This window comes from Castor canadensis, chromosome 7, assembly GCF_047511655.1.
Source record: "Castor canadensis chromosome 7, mCasCan1.hap1v2, whole genome shotgun sequence".
NCBI classification, from domain to species: domain Eukaryota; kingdom Metazoa; phylum Chordata; class Mammalia; order Rodentia; family Castoridae; genus Castor; species Castor canadensis.
The window spans coordinates 28,835,509-28,848,130 of NC_133392.1; the positions used below are offsets into that span (position 1 = coordinate 28,835,509).

General features: G+C 41.5%; 1 protein-coding gene across 1 annotated transcript in view; it reads left to right on the forward strand.

Annotated features, from left to right (window-relative positions):
* Window positions 1-51: 51 nt before the first annotated feature.
* The window catches only part of Sec31b (SEC31 homolog B, COPII coat complex component), a 43,427-nt gene continuing 30,856 nt past the window's right edge, over window positions 52-12,622 (forward strand). Inside the window, 4 exon segments of the mRNA XM_074078521.1 lie at window positions 52-4,707; window positions 5,335-5,417; window positions 6,460-6,546; window positions 6,979-7,102. Coding sequence (XP_073934622.1) covers window positions 6,468-6,546; window positions 6,979-7,102 — 203 coding nt within the window. The 5' untranslated portion in view covers window positions 52-4,707; window positions 5,335-5,417; window positions 6,460-6,467.

Sequence of the window (12,622 nt, forward strand, 5' to 3'; positions counted from 1 at the left end):
TGCAATTGGAAGGGGGTGGGGGAGGAAGTTAAGCATAGGAAGATGTTAATTTGTCCATTTCACTGGGACTATGAAGATGGTAGAAAGTTATAGTTGCACAGCAGGTGGTAAGGATTGTTCTTTTTCCCATTTATAAGATCAAAGAAGAAGGAAGATAACATCTCTGACTTCCCAAATTAGAACAAGATTTATTTCCCATAAAAAACCTTTTTTTCTTATTCTTTTTTTTGTAGTTTTTCAACTTTTGCTGCACTTTTTTTTTTTTTTTTTTTGGTGATACTAGGATTTGAACTCAGGGCCTCATGCTTGCTAGGCAGGCACTCTACCACTTGAGCCACTCTGCCAGCTATGAAAAATCTTTTTATGGTACATGTCTATAATCCCAGCACTGGGAGGCTGAGACAGGATTGCAAGTTCAAAGCCAGCTTGATCTACAGAGCGAGGCCCTGTCTCAAAAGAAAAAGAAAAAAATCCAAGCCCTTTTAATGGTTAGTTAAAAAATGTACTATAACATTTCAAGTACATTATGGGATAGGTAAGTGTTCCAGGGACAGCCTAAGCTTATGACTGTCTTTGATCTTCTTTCTGTTATACAAATATTTATTCTTTATTCCAAAACAACTTCTGAAACATAGTTTCTTAATAAGTTGATATGTATGAATTAGGGGATAGTTGAGCCACCAAACCTTGCATAGCTTTTATTACCCTTAAGATTCATCCAACCTCCTATAACAGCCTTAGAAAGAAGAAAATCATGTTTTTGAGACTATCTCAATGGTTCCAATCATTGTTGTTACTATTTTTTGCAGTGCTGGGGTTTGAACTCAGGGCCTACACTTTAAGTCACTCTACCAGCCCTTTTTTGTGAAGGGTTTTTTTTTTTGAGACTCTAGAGAACGGTTTGCCTGGGCTGGCTTCAAATTGCGATCCTCCTGATCTCTGCCTCCTGAGTAGCTAGGATTACAGGCATGAGCCACTAGTGCCTGGCCTATTTTTTTATCTTTTAAAGCTCATTTTACTTGTAAAGTCAACTTCATAAAAATTGTATACAGATATCTTATCACAAAATATGCAAGGACACCACAGCCACTTTGCTTAAAAGGAACATGGAGCACTAGGTACCATCTCAACTCTAACTTGTAGATGGCCTTTCAGGAGATAGCATAGAATCTAAGGTTCTAAAAACTCTGAACCTGGAGTCATGACTTAAGTGGTAGATCACTCGTCTAGCAAATGTGAGGCCCTGAGTTCAATTCCCAGTATTGCGAAAATAAACATATAAAATGTATAGATTGAATTAAAAATCGAATTATAAGAAAGCTAGAGTAACAGTTAACCAAGATTGCTCTGAAAGCTGGGCATGGTGATAGATACTTGTAATCCTAGCACTCAGGAGACTGAATTAGGAGACTCATGAGATCCAGGCCAGCCTATATTAGTGAAACCGTGCCTCAGAAAAGCCTAGACTAACCTATAAGCTAACTACGTCTGCACCCTACTGGACTAAAGGGTAAGGCATATTAAGTAGAAGTGATCCAAAGGAATGACTGTAGGGAGTCTTGGAAGTGTGGAATTCAAGGTAATCCAAACAGGCAAATGTTAAATTCCAAGGAGGATAAGAGGGAAGGTCATTTCTGAACTTTATTATAAGATTGTTGGTAGTAGTGATTGGATGGCTATCCAAAGATGAGCTGAAAACAACACTCATCAGGAATTTTCCCAGTGACTCCTTTTTGTCAGTGCATCTGTTTTTAAGTGAACCAACTTAGGTTCTATGTGTCCCTTTTGGAACATTTTCTGAAATTATCATACGCTCTGAAAATGTTCAGTGTGACCTAAGAAAACAAGCCCATTCAAGTTAGATGTGGGGTCCTTTAGTTGTTAGGTAGTTAAAGAGAACTTTGTGATATTAGGGAGTGGGGAGTGGTGCTTCTCTTTGAAATGCCACTCTTTGAAGGTTCTCATGACTTTTTAATCTGTTTTCATTGTCCTTTATAGCATTTAATCATTTATTAAGCAAACATCTGCATGTCTAATAGGTATCAGACACTGACAGGCCCTGGGGATATAAAATTGAACAAGACAAAAATAATTGCCTTCAAGGAGTTACCTAGAAGAAGAACCTGGCAGTTATAAAACAAGGTGAAAGGAATTCCAAAGAGATTTTGTGAATTGAGAAAGGTATACCTTTTTGTTTTAACACATTTTATTGAAACTGACCTTATGTCTGTGGTTCAAATTTCTTTTGGAATACTCCAGCAGTGACATTTCTGCCACATTCCTTAATTCTAGGTATTGGCCAAGGTTCAGTTTTTAACCCTGTTTACTTTTCTTCAGGTCTCATATACTGTTTAGGTGCTAAAATGCTAAAAAGTTCAAGAAATACATGTTGAGTGCTTAGTAGAAAGTGTGTTTCAGGCACAGATAATACCATAAATTGTCTTCTGTCTGACCTCAAAACTCCAAGTCCACATGAAAAGGAACTCCAGAGCTGTATCACAATGAGTTGGGCTGCATCACCAGATAACCAGCACCCCAACTTTGGAGGTGAGTCTGGCAGGAGCACAGTAAAATTCCTTCAAATGGAAATTTAGAGTTGACTTAGGTTCAAGGTCTTCCTTCAGCAGCCTACAGAAGATTTTTATTTGGAAATGCCACAATTCTCTCAGCATAAGTGTATATACAAGAAAATTATGTATGTGTATATATATATATAATCCCTTCACATCCTTTCTCCACCTACTCAAGCACTACAACTCTATTAATAGCACCACCTTTTCTAGTCACCATGGCTCTGAAGCCAAAACAATCTTGAACTCCTTTCCTTTTCAATGACCACCCTATTAATCCAGGTTTTCATCACTTGCTACCTGGACTGTTCTGTTAGTCTCCTCCTAGAGTTTCTGCCTCCAGCTCTCCTCCTATTCCAGGGCTTACATACTGCTAAATGTAAAATACAATGGTCGTTGTATTGCATCCATACCCAAATTTTCAGTAATTGCCAGTTACCTGCGGAATTGAATCAGTATTCCACAATCTGTATGGTCAACCTACCTCCGCCAGTCTGTTTCACTCACGGTATAGGAAATGGCAGGGTGCCCATTACCCAGTTTGGCCTCTTCTTGCTACTATAGCATCTGTGTTCTTGCAGTAACAAGGGGGTAACACTCATCTCATGTGTCTGAAATATTTCAGGAAGCCCCTGAACCACTGGATACTCGCACACACCTATATCCTTAATTCAAGTTTGTGAGCACGTTATTATTGGGCTGTAGTGCGTCACGACTGCCGTTTACTTCCATCCTCGACTGCTTTTTACATTTTCAATCAGTAGATTTCATTGAGAGTCTGGAGTTTAGGGCCGGGTCTCCTTCCGCTTTAATAATGAATTAAATTAGTATTTTCCCTTTCATAGGCTGTACCAGGAGCCTGACTCAAACTGAATAAACCAGAACTTACTGGTCTGGGAACTACGCAATCACAGGGCAGAGAGGGAGGCGCGACGGCAGCCTATGCTCCTATTTGGGAATGTTCGCGGGTCTGTCTGGTTGCGGTGCGTGCGGGTCCCGGGCCCTCGCGGAGCCAGACTGCTTTTGGCCCTCGGCAGGCGCCGTCCGCTGCGCAGGCTGAGCCCTTAAAGCCCTGTGCCCTGCAAGAACGGGCTCCAGCCGCCGGGCTTGACCTCTGACCTGGGTATAGGTGGGTTTCCCCTGCGGGTCTGGGGCCCCAGAGAGCAGAGACCTTGCGGGGGGATTTGGATTGCCACTCCTTCCTCGGGAGAGCTCGGGAAGGAAGCCCGGCTCGTGCCCGCCCCGCCTGCGAGTCCAGTCCGTCCTCGGGCTCTGCCATTGCGCCTCTTCAGGAGCACTCACTACGCAGCCTTCAGGGTGGACCGGGTTCCACCTTCCTGACAAGGGACTTAGGTCTTTGCATTCTTTTCCCTCTTGTGTGCTGGGGATCGAACCCAGGGCCAAGCGCACGGTAGCAACGCTGTACATCCCCAGTCCCTGACCAGGGTCTAATTTAAAGCGCTGCTCTAGCGCCTGTCCACCCACCTTGGTCCTGACCCGGCCTGGCAGGGAGCCGGCACCTAGCCTACGTCCTGGCCTGGCGGGAAGGAAGGTTTGTCATTACTGACCCTGCTGCGCCGCGCTTGGCAGAAGGCGGAAGAGAAGCTGTGCTGACCGTTCTCCCTCGGATTGGGCTGCTCAGGGCAGCTGGCTTCCTCCTTCTCTGCAAAATCTGTTGAATGGTCCTAGCTCCCCGCCCCATTCCACCCCACCGCCACCACAGCCATTCTGACCCCAGCCTGGCCCGCTCTTGTGAACAGATGCCTCTGAACAAAGTGGATTTAAAGCCCTTTTTTCCTGTTCCTAGAGTGTCAGCGATTTAAACACTTTATGGAGTTTAGTATAGATTACTATGATGCTTAAAAGTACATACAGGTTGTTAAGTCTGACTTGGGGTTCACATGTGGACCTAGCCAGTTGTCTTCTCTGTAAAATTGGGATGATAGTAGAACCTACTTTATAGAACCATTCAGAGAAATAAATGAGACATGTCAAATGCACAATTGCTAATCGCAGCTCCTACTTTCCTTATTAGGGGTTTTCTCCAGAAACGTGAAAATGACCGTGAACAGCAGGTGGCACTGGTGACTGAGTATAGTGTAGAGCAGGTCAGAGGGTACCTGTTAAAGAGTGTCAGGTATGTTTTTTAAGGTGAAATTGCCATGACTGGCTTGCCCAAGCAGGTTACAGTAGGTCCTAAATGTCCTCCTTCAAGTTCAGTGTCACTTTTTAAACCTTTCTTCCTTTTTGCTAGACTGTTGGGATGGGACCTTGAATAGTCATTACAATGACATTGAAAACCACCAAGTTAAAATGATTGTTTGCATTCATTTAGCAAGTATTTATCAAGCCATTACTGGTCTGGGCAAGAGGATAAGGAGAAACAAAGCAGACACAGTGCTGGCTCTTATGTGAGACTGACAGTGTAATAAAATATAAATATCTAGGAAGAAAATGAGACTTTTTGATTGGGCAGCTCACCTCTCTGAAGAGGTTAGACTCTGAGCCCAGAAGTGATAAAGAGCTAGTCATGTAGGGAGTGAAGGAAGAGCATTGCGATTATAAAGAACAACATTTGCAAAGGCTCTAGTATAGGAAAACACGAGGAAATGAAAAAAAGGCTAGTGTGGCTGGAGGATCATTGATTAAGGGGACAAGTAGTAAAAAATGAAGTGGTAAGCTGGAACTTGAATTTTATTCTTAGTGTGATAAATCATTGAAAGATTTTGTGCATGGAATGCTCAAATCCTATTTTTTATTTTAGCAGTTTGCTCCTACTGAAATATAGAGAATGAACTGGGTGGTGGCATGAGTAGCAACCATTTGGAGACTGTTGCAGTAATCCAGGTGAGAGGCGATGGTAATTTCAAATAGGCTGATGGCAGTAGAGATAGAAAAAATATATACAAATATATTTTGGAGGTAAAATCAGGAAGACAACGTGATGGATTAGAAGAGAATGTGGGAAGCCAGACATGGTGGTACATGCCTATAATCCCAGCTATTTGAGGGGTGGAGACAGGAGGATCAATGTTTGAGGCCAGCCAGGACAAAAGTTAATGAGACCTTATCTTGAAAACAAGCTGGGAGTGTGTCATGGCATATGCCTGTAATCCTAGCTACTCAGAAGGCAGAGATAGGAGGATAGCAGTCTGAGGCTGATCTAGCCAAATGCCTGGGACTCTATCTGAAAAACTAAAAGCAAAAGTATTAGAGACATACCTCAAATGGTAGAGCTTTTGCTAGCAAGCACAAAGTCCTGAGTTCAATCTCTAATACTGCTTAAAAAAAAAAGAGAGAGAGAGAGAGAATAAAGGATAAGGAAGGATCAATGGTGATTTTCAGGTTTCTGGGCTAAGGAGTTGGCTTGATCATTTTCTAAGATGAAGAACAACAAAAGAGTGTTGGGGGAAAGACAGTGGAATAGAGAATTCTATTTAGACAAAGTTATGTATCTTTGCTATATCCAAGTAGAAATATTTAATTAGCAATTGCATATTAGAACTCGGTGCTCAAAGGAAAGATTTGTGTTGGTGATAGAAATTTGGGGATCATCAGTATATAGATGATATTTAAAGCCAAGGAAATGTACACAAACACTGACAGATTTTCTGGTTTGATGGTTATCATCATTGGGCCTTGGCTTAGTGTAGTTAAATACTTTTGGGGTTTAAGGAATTAGATTTCAGTAAGTGGGTAAGTGAACTGTGTCCTTTAGATCTGCAGATGGTCTTGTATTTGTCACCCTGTATTGCTCTGAAATGTCCTATCTTGTGGAGGAGAGAAACAAGATCTGGTGTCCCCAGGCGCTCCCTTGATCTGGCCCTTAAGCTTACTGGTTTCTATTTTCAGTAGGCCAAGGGCCATGTTAGTTTTCTGCCACCTACAGGATTGACCATGAAGTTAAAGGAACTTGAGCGACCAGCTGTCCAAGTGTGGAGCCCATCCAGCCAGTACCCTGTGTATCTGGCTACAGGTATGGATTAGGAGCCACTGGAAGTAAATAGATCAAGGGGCAACTTATCTTCTAGAACTCTTTAATGAGCATTAGAGAAAGCTTTAGGATCACAGAAAGGAGGGATGGCTCACAGCATAAGCAAGGAGATATTAGGTGGTTTGGGGGTGCGTCACAGAAGCCTTGGACTCAGGCTGAAAGTGAGGCACCTCATGCTGTCTTTGGAGTTACCCTTTAAGAAAAGGGTGGGGTGGGGGAGGGGGGCAGGGAGGAGAAATGACCCAAACAATGTATGCACATGTGAATAAATGAATAATAAAAAGAAAGAAAAGAAAAGGGTGTATCCATCCCTCTCATTTCTTTTCCTCTACACCCCTTAACCCATTTATAGTTTAACTCCATGCATATATTATTGCTCATAAGCTGCCTTGACTTGACTTTTCTTTTGCCTAGGAACATCTGCCCAGCAGCTAGATGCCTCCTTTAGCACAAATGGCACATTGGAAATCTTTGAGGTTGATTTCAGAGACCCTTCACTGGACTTGAAACACAAGGGAATCCTTTCTGCCTCGAGCAGGTACTCTGGACTAAGGATGGGTATGTAGGGGAGATCCTGTTGAAGATGCTGATGAGGACTCATGGGAGCAATACATACATCTCAGGGATCATGAGGAAACAAGTGAGGGAGAAGGAGCTGTCCCAAGTTGGAAAAAAGTTAATTCTTGGCTTATTTTGCAAAAAAGGTTTAAAAACAATCACCCTCACCTTTCTGGTCAGTAGCAGCAGTCGGACTGCATGTGACAGAAACGCCTCATACAAGCCTGGACCCACGTGTACCTGCTCTTTCTTTGAACCCAGAGATCTTGGCTCCTTCCTTCCTTGGCTCTTTTGTATATAACAAACTTGCACAATATCACACTTTTCTGCCAACAGGAGAAGGACGAATGATCCTCTCCTCATTGCTATTAGGTGCTGATTGGGTGCTCATGGATTTCATGGGCCATATTGTGTAATAGCAGTGAGGAAAGGATCATTCAGATCATTCATTCTCTTCCTTGTTGGCAGAAGAGACAAGGAGGGAGGCCTCATAGGGCTTGGTAGGCAAGGCACTATCATTCCACTCCTTTTTTTTTTTTTGAACTGGGTCTCGCTAAGTTGCCTGGGCTGTTCTTAAATTCACAATCTTCCCACTGTGACCTCCTGAATAGTTGGTATTACAGGTGTGTGCCACCACACCCAGCTGTCTGTTGCTTTTTTTTTTTTTAAAAGGTTTTGTAAAGGTAGGGCTTACAATCTGAAGCAATGCTTTGTAAGTTCTTATACTATCAGGAAAAATGTGAATATTCATTATACTTGTTACATATTCTATATAAATAACATACATGTATTACTGTACTTAATAAAACACATTCTATATTTTTTAGATTAAATATATAAATCTTTTTATGCAGCCCAGGTAGTCTTCCATCTGATCATTGATGAACCCCTTGTGAATTTCTTGGTCCTTCTAGAAACTAGTTAAAGATTTAGGCAGAAGAGACCTCTTCTTTCTTTGCATGGTTTAACCTAATAATGAAAGGTCAGTTAGTGTTCACCCATTCTTGAGCTCATATATCTCTTTATGACACCATCCATAGTTTTGCAGTATTATACGTCTCTTCATACTTCCAGTAGTTGTACCTTGAGGATCTGCCAATAATGAGATATTCTTAGACCCCACGCAAGCATTTCAGAAAGAGCTCCTGAAAGAGGTGAGCTAATTTAAGAATGTTTATACTCCTGGAGATAAGAAAAGGGGGCAGTGAACAAGGGCTGTTATCTTCAACAAGTAAGCAACAGCATAAGCACAGTAGCAGCTTGTATTTGTTTTTTTAAAATTTTTTTATTATTCATACATGCATACAATGTTTGGGTCATTTTTCCCCCCCTGCCCCCACCCCCTCCCTCTCCCCCCAACCCTCTCAATACCCAGCAGAAACTATTTTGCCCTTATTTCTAATTTTGTTGTAGAGAGAGTATAAGCAATAATAGGAAGGAACAAGGGTTTTTGCTAGTTGAGATAAGGATAGCTATACAGGGAGTTGACTCACATTAATTTCCTGTGCATTTACCTTCTAGGTTAATTCTTTTTGATCTAACCTTTTCTCTAGTTCCTGGTCCCCTTCTCCTGTTGGCCTTAGTTGCTTTTAAGGTATCTGCTTTAGTTTCTCTGTGTTGAGGGCAACAAATGCTAACTAATTTTTTAGGTGTCTAACATATCCTCCTATCTCCCGTGTGTGCACTCGCTTTTATCTTGTGATCAAAGTCCAATCCCCTTGTTGTGTTTGCCCTTGATCTAATGTCCGCATATGAGGGAGAACATACGATTTTTGGTCTTTTGGGCCAGGCTAACCTCACTCAGAATGATGTTCTCCAGTTCCATCCATGTACCAGCGAATGATAACATTTCGTTCTTCTTCATGGCTGCATAAAATTCCATTGTGTATAGATATCACATTTTCTTGATCCATTAGTCAGTAGTGGGGCATATTGGCTGTTCCATAACTTGGCTATTGTGAATAGTGAGCAGCTTGTATTTGTTCAGTGAATAAGGGATATTAGAAACTTCTGGGTTACCAAACTGTATATTTATATTTGACACTTCAGTTAATTTTCAATTATCTTAGTGCCATAAAAGCTTTTGAAGGTGACTATTAGTTTTTTAGCCACCAACATTGAAGGGACCCTTTTTTAAATATAAGTACTGAATTTCACCTCATGTTCCTGCTGTGTACTGCATGGATTTGGGGCCAGTAACCAAAATTAATAATATAGTTCACTTGTTTTTGCAGTGCTGTGAATTAAACCTAGGGCCTTGTACATGCTAGGCAAGTGCTGTACTACAGAGCTACTTCCCCAGGCCCAGTTAGTATATTTAATTTTAAAGTTTTTTTGATGTATTTCATTTCTGCTTTCTTTTCCCACCTGTAAATCTGTGTCTGAAAATGGCTTCTCATTCCCAAAGACCTGAGGAATTACCAGTCATGTTTGGGCCTTTCTGAAGAAACCATCTTGAACACCACAGGATCTAAGACTCCCACTTCTTTCTATTCCAGCCTTGACTTAAAAGTCAATATCACAAACTATTGACCAAGATGATCAGGACAGATGAGGGCTACCCATCCTTTGCTATATTCTGTCTTCTCTCATGTAACATCTTCTGCCCAGTGTTGTGGAAAGCACAGTTATCTTGGGTTGTAGTCTATAATGTGTATGACTTTGGGTAAGTTAAGCCAATTGTCTTATGTTGCTTCATTTACATATAAAGAAGAGCTTGTATGAGATGATGTCTAAGAACCTTCTGAGACCTGAACTCAGGTCCTACATTCAGTCTCTTGTCCCTTTGTTTTTCTTTGGTAGTCTCCTTTTTCTTTTCTTTTTTTTAGAAAAAAACCTTTTTTGTGTGTTTTCATTGCCTGCCCTTTGCATCAAATCCATGCCTCAACCAAATTTGGGTCCTAAGGATCCCCTTATTCTCAATCCATGGCAAATGTGATAAATATTATCTCTCTAGAAATATCTGACTAAAAGAAGTGTTCTGAAATCTTGTGTGGATATTGTTAAGGGCCAGCCTAAAGCTATTAATAGACTGAAGAGACTGCATGGATAACCGCCTCCTGTTGCAAGTAGATCAATATGGATTAGCATGTGCACTGAAGCAAGTGGTGTCTGGTTTGTTAGATGAATTTCACTCAAGAAGAAAGATTTCTGGGAGAATAATCTTTTTATGTCATTGACTGAGGATGTAGTGGCTGTGGCTGAATGAGATCAGAGGCCAATGTATGATCTGCATCTCTTCACCTTCTGTCTACACTGAGGTTTTAGATCTCTGAGTAGCCTCTAAACTGCGGTAGGACCCATTTTATACTAACACGGAGAATGGAGGCCATCTGTTTCTCAACTCTAGATACTTGGAAAACACCGTGTTCTCTCTCTGGGTGTTTATGTAAGGAACAGCACCAAGTAGAAAAAAATCATTTTTTGTACTTCTCTTAGTTTTTCTGTTCTCAACACTTGCCTTCTTTCTAGAGGCATCAAGATCATGGGGGGATGGGGAGAGGTGGCTATATTGTTGAATAGACCTGGATTCAGATCTCAGTCCTGCTCTTTACTGTCCTCTTGGGCATGGTATTCAGCTTCTCTGACCCTATTTTCTCCACCGTAAATTCAAGATCCAAAGTAGTCTGGTACATCACAGCATTCAGAAAAGTAGCTTCTCTCTCCAACAGCCATTGCCCCACTGCACTGTCATTCACCATTGTGAGAATGGTGAAAGCATCGCTTTTGTCACTCTATTTGATTTTTCAGGAGATTTGGACTTCCCCAGCTAATTTGGCCTGCATGTGCACAAACTCTTTTTTACTTTAGTTCACTAACATGAGGCTGAGATTCCCCCTACCTTTTTATTTTCAGCACTGGGATTTGAACTCAGGACCTCACTCTTGCTAGGCAAGTACTCTGCTATTTGAGGTTTGCCCCTAGCCCTTTTTGCTTTAGTTATTTTTCAGATAGTTTCTCAAGCTTTTTTCCAGGGTTGGCCTCAAACTGTGATCCTCCTGATGGCTGCCTCCTGAGTAGCTGGGATTGCAGGCTTGAGCCACTGCACCTGGCCTGAGATTGGGATTTCTCAAAAGGAGCCTTACTCTAGTGCTGCCAAAAGAAAAAGAAAAAAAGAAACCTTACTAACCAAATGAAAGCAAAATCAGAAGGAAGAAGTGAATAAGTCATGCAAGCAAGAATTTTTACAGCAAATATTTCTAACCATAAGGTGCTAAATCTTGGTCTTTGATGAGTTTAGCTGGTACAGCATCCTGACCTTACGCTCTCAGTTTATTCTTTTCATCTTTTTTTCTTTCATTTTGCCAGAAATATGGCCATGAGCTGGTTGCTAGGGCTGGCTCTATCTTTATGAAATTTCATGTCTTCCCATCTTATTCTTAAATGGTGTGCAGTCTGGTGTATCAGTATGGTGGTTCTCAGCCATGTTTGCTTGTTGGAATAACTTGAAGGCTTCTGTTAAAAATGTAGATTCTGATAGCCTATCGCTGGACATTCTACTTCATGAGGTCTGATAGAAATCAATAAACCTGTATATTCTTTAAGTACCAAACACCATTCTGTGATGCCACATGATCTCCATTATTGCCATCATTATCTTGGAAACCCCCTTGCAGAGAATTCTACCTGAATTAAATTCTCTCTCACCTTATGGTGGTGCATGCCTGTAATCCCAGAACTCAGGAGGCTGAGGTAAGAGGTTTGAGGCCAGTCTAGGCTACACAGTGAGTTCCAGGCCAGCCTAGGTGACCATAGCAAGATGCTGTCTCAAAAACAAAATAAAAAGTTCCTGCCTTCCTATACAGACTCTTCTTCTTATACCTTTTCCTTAATCCTCTCATTTCCTATTTTCAGGATAAAGTCCATCATTTTTGTTTTTTGACTTTATTTGAAAAAATTCAAATTTATAGGGAAATTACATAAGAGAACAATGAATAATCGTGGCTTCATTTAGATACATCAGTTGTTAGTATTTTGTCATATTTGCTCACTGCCCCCATGGCTATCTCTTCCTTGTTCATTTTCAGGGCAGAGATGGTTGACACTACGTGAGCTCACTGAATGATCAAGTCTGCTTCCTTGCTTAATTTGACCTAGGTGATCCCAGTGTCCCAGGTGATCTCTGGGGGCAACCTCTCCAGGTGCTAGCTTTACCCTTACTAGCAAGGCAATGAACAACAGAAATGAACTTTCTGCATAGCCAACAGAAAGAAAACTGTGTTGTCACACCCCATGTTCTGAAGTTTGGTCCTCTGAAGTAACTCCGTTCTCCAGTCATTTGGTGAAGGCTCAGGTCCTTTTACTGGTTCTCATGTATTGAAGTCACTTCAACCTGTCTGTCCTGTGTGTTTTCACGGCCATACCCTCTTTTATGCCTGTGTGACCTGCTAATGGACTTCTCTGACTGCTCTGATGGTTTATCCTCTGCCCCCTGGAGCTCTAGTCCCTGGGTGACATGGCAGCCTTTTAAGCCAATATGAATATCTTCTTCTGTCACACG